At 38.6% G+C, this 8,137-nt stretch overlaps 1 protein-coding gene across 1 annotated transcript in view; it reads left to right on the forward strand.

Moving 5' to 3' along the window:
- LOC109955769 (FERM and PDZ domain-containing protein 4-like) overlaps positions 1–8,137 on the forward strand; it is a 44,657-nt gene that overhangs the window by 25,308 nt on the left and 11,212 nt on the right. Inside the window, 6 exon segments of the mRNA XM_020592218.1 lie at positions 3,013–3,164; positions 4,333–4,435; positions 5,314–5,359; positions 6,538–6,642; positions 6,816–6,923; positions 7,957–8,088. Of these exon segments, the coding sequence (XP_020447874.1) occupies positions 3,013–3,164; positions 4,333–4,435; positions 5,314–5,359; positions 6,538–6,642; positions 6,816–6,923; positions 7,957–8,088 (646 nt within the window).

The following is an 8,137-nucleotide window of genomic DNA, read 5'->3' on the forward strand; positions in this document are numbered from 1 at the left end:
GGGAAAGAGAGTCAACTGATTTAATTATACTGGACAGATACTGTAACACCCCTAACCTTACCTAACATGATGCAAGCAGGCTTTTGAATACTACTCTCTATGTAGGCTCTACAGTATTTTAGAATTCCTAAAATATTTACAGTTGATCCACCTAATGCCGGTTCCTTTCTTTTCTTTTTTGGAGAATTCTATTGTCCTTGATGTATGGATGGGATAAAACCTCCTAACATGTGAAATAGTACAACTGTTGGATTTACTAATAAGGTGCTTTTTTGAATTTCAGTTGAGAAATTGTTAATAGATACATCTGTCTTGAAGTGGACCAGGAAATCAATGTAGTGAAAGGGAGTGGTGTGGGGGGAACTAAGGCAAGTTGGTCATGGATCAGTGATAGAAACCTCAACATTTACTTTTAGAATGAGACCTGAGCCTGTCACCATTGTGAATTTAAGGGTGTGGGTGCTGTACTGTATTCTGTTCATGATTATCAGAAAGACCTGGATTTGATCTTTTGTACTCAGCTTTTCTTCGACCCCCTCACATCCTTGCTCTGCCCTTCTGTGGGATTAAAACCCCATTGACTGTGACAGGAACAAAGAGCTGGCATCACAGACTGCTTCGTTGTAGACAGATTTAGTTTCAGATTTATATGCCATATGTACAATACAGAGCAGTGTCATAATGAGAGAGGAAGAGAATGCGAGAGCGCAAAAGGAAAAGAAGGTAGGAGGTGGGTCAGAGATCAAGACTGATCCAGATTGGCTGGAGATAAAGTTGCATCCTGGATGGAGGGAACACACTTTATCATCAGTGCAGATTTAGGGAAAGCTGCAGGTACAGTATATAAATTGTGTTAAACTAGATAAGGCTACACTGATCAAAACCTGAAAACAGTATTTCCTGACAAAGGTGAGAAATTAGTTTAGTGAGTGTTGCCAAAATCATATACTTGCACAATTTCAACAGTGTATGCAAACAAATAAAACATCTGTGGCTGTGTGAAGGTTAGGATGGATGAGGTAGGAAATCCATGTGCTCGCCTGTATGAACAGACAAAGATGGAGTGGATGTTGGCCAGGTAACAATAGACATCCTGTACCGGACTTTATGTCCAGAGAGGAAGCAACGGCTGCCAGGGGAGCTTTTTAAGCTGTGAAAGAGGGAAGGAAGGAGAAATAGAGACAGAGAGAGTTAACCCCACTGAAAGTGTATATCACCTCCTAATTAACAGGCACCCTGCATTCTCAGTGCTCCAGTCAAGATAGACATCTGAAACTCAGCAAGCAGGAAGGTTTAATTTAATATGGTACATTTACATTTTAGTGGTACTCTCATTCTGAGTTACTGGTAATAAGGCCAAGGATGGGACAAAGTGAAATTTCACCAGTATGAACCTACATTAAAGTTGTAGGAAATGTTGGTGGCCCCATACAGCCACCAGCAATTCTAGAATAATCATTAATCAGGAAACTTGGCACCAGGTTTTACCTTTCTTTTCTTAAAAAGAGCAACTTTATAGATGTGCTATTTTGCATTATTCAGCAGTCATACTGGGTGAAATCTAAATGAGATGCTGCAGAAAAAAAAAAAAAAAGTAATAACTTCAAAAACCACAACTGAGTTAAGTCACATTTGCTCAGCTGGCCATGCACATCTATTGGTATTACTTTATCCACCTAAGCATAAAACCGAAAACCAGCCTCAGGAGTTTTTGGACCACAGTCACATACATAAAAATGACTATTGATAAACTCACATCATCAAACTTACAAGGCAGCTCAAAAAGATACTCGGTATACCCAGGAAATGTTGTTAAACAGACTGTCAAGCTTTTCATTCTCGCTCAGCCCAATTGTTACAGTTTACAATGATAACAAGGCCAGATTAATTATTCAAAGCACTTGATGCAACAGCAACTTGGGTTCAGAGAATGGTTGAGAAAAACTAGGCTTTTCATTTGTATCAGTTTTGCTGACTGAAATGACAGCTGTCACTGGCAGAGTTCATCAACTGTAGCCAGCTCGCTAATTAAGATAACGTAACTCTATGAGTTGGTTGAAAACAATGTCTCCAACTTCTCACTGTTTCCAGCTGGCACATGTCATTTTGAGGTCTTCTTTTATAGCATACCCTCTCACTGCACACAGTCGTATGCTGTTCAATATCTTGGCTAATTGACTGGATAATAGACTTATTTAGATAATAGACTGATAGGAGGCGACAGTGGTTCAGTGGGTAGAGCAGTCGTCTCCCAACCTGAAGGTTGAAGGTTTGAATCTCGGTGCCTGCAGTCAACGTGTCGAAGTGTCCTTGGGCAAGACACTGAACCCCCAAGTTGCCCCTGAGGCATCGGTTGAGTTGGCGCCGCAGATGGCTGCCTCGGTTCTGTACTGGAAACATATTCCTTGTGTGTAATATACTTGGCCAATGAAGGTGATTATCCTTATTATGAAAGTAATCAACAGCAGCAAAGAAAGAAGAGAAAGGACCTTTATAGAGCATATATACTGTAAAAGTAAATGAATAATTCCATTACTCATTAAAAATGAATAAACTGTGACTTTATTAAAAGACCTGTACACTTTTATTTGAATAGTCGTTAGACTTTTATATGGAAGTAAGAAGAAAATTAGATTCAGATTACAAATGCTTTCTTTTTAAGTGGTTCATAAGCATAAAATGTTGTGCCAGTGACCACACCTCAGCCAAGACTGATTTATGAACAGCTGATTCAATAACTTAAATTATTCATTCTACGTTTAATGATATCTGTCTGAGCTAAATCTATTGCACTGTAGGAATAGATGCATTAATTGAATTTTAATGTGCACTTTATTCTTCAAGAGACCTTCTCGTAGTGAAGTGTCCAGTGTCTGACCCGTACGTCACTCTGGATAGGTAGCAAATTGCTTTAACTACACTGTAAGTGAAGTCAAAATAACCTTTGACATTCTTTGACTAAATATGTTTTGATTGTTATTCACTTTGTTCCTCCTTTCCTGTGTTTTGTAGTCAAGTGTCCCAGAGCAGCTCCCTGGAGGAGGTTCACCTGGATGGCGTCCCCCCCGCCCCTCGTCTGGTGGAGATGAGAAGGGACCCTGTTCTGGGCTTCGGCTTTGTGGCAGGAAGTGAGAAACCGGTGGTGGTCCGCTCTGTTACGTCAGGTGGGTATTTTCACTTGGGCGCTGTCTAGCTCTCCAGTGCCAATCTTGCAAATTACAGTTTTTCCTTCCCAGCATGCATGGCTGCAGAGCTGCTTTGCCACAGTCAGCTGTCAGTTCATCACAAACACAAAGATATGTATAATGTCACATGCTGCACTGTTGTTTACACAGTTTACACTTCATGGCATGCTAACTGTCATAGTCTTTGCTGCTAAGCATCCTGATTTTGGACATGTAGTTTAGTGGACATTGATCATAATTTAACAGTTAGCTTGACATGCTTTGCAATAATATGCTGTTTCTACTATAACTGCTTTTTTTTTGCAATCATAATCTTAACAAATGTTTCAAACTGTTCTGAATGAATTATTGAAGTTATGTCACAGCTGACTCTACAATAAAAAGCAACACAACAATAAAAGAAATATTTAAAAAAATGTTTTGTTTGGTTGTTTGTTTTGGATTCAGTCTTCACTTGAAGTCACAACTGCCCAGACTTGGACTTGCCTCTGACCTGCAGCCCTAACGTCAAATGGCATATATTTTCCCAAAGGACAATATATGGAGCAAAGTTTTTAAAGCAACATAAGGGATTATTTACATATAGAAATGTCCAAATGTTCCTCCTTACTGTTTGAAGCATGCTAATTTGTGCAAATGGTTTTGGTAATGATAGTTTAGAATGAAACCATGACGACTGTTGGCTTCTCCTGCCCGTCACTGAATGACCAAGCAATACTAACCCCATGTGAGAAAGAAAATGAACACAAATTAATGTTTTTCCTAAAGGTAGTGCTTACTTTGGTCTATTGGCTGATTGTCACATTACTGCCAAACCACTGCTTACAGACTCCTTTCAGCCATGGCCACACATGGTGATTAGGCATCTCAGTAATCAATCAGTGCTGAATTCCAAGCAGACAGTTGCTTTAAACTAATGAATATTCTGTTTAGAGTGGTTGGACAAGGAAGGGGATACTGTGCACTGAAAACAATAGATTAATGCCAACACCTTTTACATGTGTCAGAAGGCAGTCACACATTTGCAGTGTCCATTAATCAGACTCTCTATGATGCAGTCACGGAGTGTCTTTGACTAACAGACTAAAACTAGGACAAAAACTCTGCAGTATGATCAACTATGGCTTGTTTACATGTGTTTGTGTAGGTGGTCCATCAGAGGGGAAGCTGCTGCCAGGCGATGAGATCATTATGATCAACAATGAACCCGTCAGCTCTGCTCCCAGAGAAAGAGTCATCGACCTTGTCAGGTAGATACACAATCTTCTGGGACACTGTGACCTGCCAAAAGCCAAGGCCCTAGCAGTTCAGCTCAGGTCAGCCAGGGTGTGGGGTTTCTAAAGAAATACCAAAAAACCTGCACATAGTTTTATTTGTCCAGAGATTTTTTTGTGCTGAGATATATGCCACCAGCCCAGAAAATAACTTGGGTGAAGTTATCCTTTAAAACTGTTAGCAGCTGTCAATTCCAATGCTATATGCGGGGTTGTGTACTGTATTGTAACATAATGTAGCATTATATGATTCATTTCAGGCCTCAGTGGCCTTAATCCGATGGTCCATGTAATTTTGTTATGCTCTAATTAAACCAGTTTGAAACAGTTTAAATGGCAGGTCCACATTCATCATAGAAAGGAAAAACAGCAACCAGTGCCAAAGTCACAATTCAACAAGGCCATTATCATTAATTTTGCATTTAAAATCAAGAGTCATTTCACAAAATTCTAATGAAGTTCTTCACAAGTATTAGTAATGCTTTTCACTCAATCTGCTCATACTTAGATAAAGCAGTTCTCCTCATCCCACAAGCATAAATATTCAAAAGTAATCAGAAAACTAAAAACACACAATATACCATGAGTCAAATCATATTTCGGGTCACAAGAAGCACCAGTGTATCTTTTTAAATGCCAAACTAATGAGTGTGTGTGTGTGTGTGTGTGTGTGTGTGTGTGCTTCTAGTTTTGACTGTGTTTACGTGTAAGTGGTGATTGCCAGAGGCATCTCATTCCAGTTCACCCAAGCTAATCAAGTCCCTGTTATTTATCTGCCATTGTGTTTGACTATGATTGATTTTTTTTCTCTGATCATTTTGTTGACTGAGTGATTTTCTGTGTTCTCGGCTCAGGAGCTGCAAAGAATCCATTATGTTGACTGTTGTCCAACCGTATCCTGTGAGTAGGTCTTCTGGTTTTTGGAGAACACTGCAAACATTGTGTCAGATATAATATGATATTTGAATCTAGAACAAGGGTTGCTGGGTATGTACTGTACTGTATCTCCAAATATAATGTTTTGTTTACATCTGTCCCCTTTAGCTACTGTAGGCCCTGTGCACCACATGCATTAAACACTTTATTAGTCATTCAGATTAGAATATTTACAGAATCTACAGGTTGCATTTTATAAAAAAATATTTACATTGTTGACACAATGATTCATTAATACTTTTATAGAACTATCAAAAATAAGATCATGAGCATGATGATTTAGTGTCCCCTGTCTGGACAGTGGTAGTATCCTTCTGAATCCTGCCTGCACCCTCAGTTTGCTCTCAGCTGGATTGTCCTCAAGGCCTGTTAAACTCTGCATTTAAACAATAAACCTGTTGATACTTTTGTTAATGAATCCCATAAAAAGGCCAGAAAAACAAAGAATTAATCCTACTCTATGCCATGGAGCCCCCTTGCATATCCAAAAGCTAGTAAAAACACTGGGTTTTTTTCATGGCCATTAATGCTGGCGCTTTCTACCATATCACATGACCTTCATCAGGAGATTGACTTGGCTGAGTTGTTTCATCAGAACAATAGTTTATCAAGTATTTCCAATGTCAAGCATTAACTTTGAAACTCAACTATTAAGCTAACATAGAAAAGAAGTCTTTCATTGCTCAGAAAAGATTTTAATGGTAATATTTTCATTTCCATTACATCCCAATATGCCAGTGAAAATCAGCTATTAATGGAGCTTGAGGGAACACACTTTTATCCAGTGCAGTTCCCAAGGTCAAGGAAATAACTTCTATATGCAGTATTTATATATACAGTATATATTTATATATCAAATGGCATTTATTCATCCAGCATCCTACACTTGACACCTTTTATTGTATTGCACCATGACTCTACATAAAAAGCAAAAGTTGCAAAACATTTTCTTCCCAATTTCACAAAATCTGTGCATTGATATAAATGTGGAAATCTTGCTCCAACAATGGTTGTAATGCTTTTTCCATCTTCATTTGTGCTTGTGCTTGACTTTATCTCTCTCCTACCATCTGTCTCTTTCTTCCTCTTTGCCTCCTCTGTTTCTCTCTCTCTGGCTCTCTTTTTGGATTTTTGCCTCTTAGTCCCCTAAATCAGCGTTCATCAGTGCAGCCAAAAAAGCCATGCTCAAGTCCAATCCGGTCAAAGTGCGCTTTGCAGAGGAGGTCATTATAAACGGCCAGGTTCCAGTCAGTTTTACCACACACACACGCACAAATGCTTATGTATCATTTAATGTATATCAGCAATGGCAAAGATGTGGCTTTATGACGTCCTTTCACATATTAAACTTAACCTGTTTTATGCTAAAGTGAACACAAATGTACAGAATGAAAACACTGATCATGTTCCTTCTTTGCAGAATCCGGTGAAGGACAATTCTCTTCTGTTCATGCCAAATGTCCTGAAGGTCTACCTGGAGAATGGGCAGACAAAGTCATTTCGCTTCGATAGCAGTACCTCTGTTAAGGTGTGTGTTTGTGGGACTTCAGAACATTTGCATAATCTAAAATTGCAAAGGAGGAATTCATTTTGAGTCCAAATGAGTGTTCCTTGATTCACTCACACAGATGATGAAACTGAATCTTGAATTCTATTTGTTTGTATCTATTCAGGCAAGGTGGCAAAAATTCATATTGTTTGACTTGTGAATTCCTATTTAGATGTGATCCACTGTGGGTTGCAAGGAAACATAGTTACTGCCTTTTCTCAGCTTTATAATGTTACCTTAATAAGTCAGTCTAATACTGATTAATACAGTTGTTTTTTATGTTTCTATTGGAACCTACACTTCAATAGATGGGCCAGAAATGACACCCCCTTTTTGTTTTTTTGGTTAATATGAAATACATGCTATCTTCATAATTGTGCTTATATGAATTCTATTCCAGAATTTATTCTTTTAAACTGCTTTACAGAACAGGTTTTTCAGAGAAAAAGAGAAATCTAATACAATCAAGGCCTAAAAGGCACAACGTAAGTGATCAAATATGTGTCAGCTGTGTTGCCAAACACCAGTTTCTATCATGTTTTAGTATGTATTATAGAAAATGATCATTTGTATAGACAACATGCTGAGAATAGGGCTTTGCTCCAGTCCTCTTCTGCAGCATTTTAAATGTCTCTGCACATAGTTTCCACCACAGCATTTTCACCCTTCCTTTCTTAAGGCAAGGTAACAAACTTTTTTTTGTTTGTGTGTAGAGAATGCAAATGTATCATAAGTCAGACACTAAGTTTGCACAAAGGTCACTGCACACTAAAAAAATGTGCTTTTTTTCATTTATTTATTTATTTTTGTAGCATGTGTTTATTTACATTTTTCTTCCAGAATGTGTTGCGCATAAGAAATGGAGGCATTGCAAAGATGGGAAAAAATTCAGATGGTGGTGCGATTGCTGAAGAAAGTTTAATTGAGGGCATTGACTTCAGTACACTAACTGCGAAACGATGCGCCACTAAACCCACTGAACAGTAGAAAACATTGCTATTGGTGTGTTTAGAATGTGATCCTGACTCTGCAAGAGAAACTGTCGATCAGATGCATCGAGCACTTCTCCCTCGTGCTGGAGCAGAGGTCAGAAGGCTCTGAAAGCAAACTGCTTCTCCTACATGAACAGGAGATGCTTACTCAGGTAGGAGATGTTTTACTGTTTGCTCACTTTTTTGTCTTCTTTATTTTGT

This window comes from Monopterus albus, unplaced genomic scaffold (genome assembly GCF_001952655.1).
Source record: "Monopterus albus unplaced genomic scaffold, M_albus_1.0 scaffold16.1, whole genome shotgun sequence".
NCBI classification, from domain to species: domain Eukaryota; kingdom Metazoa; phylum Chordata; class Actinopteri; order Synbranchiformes; family Synbranchidae; genus Monopterus; species Monopterus albus.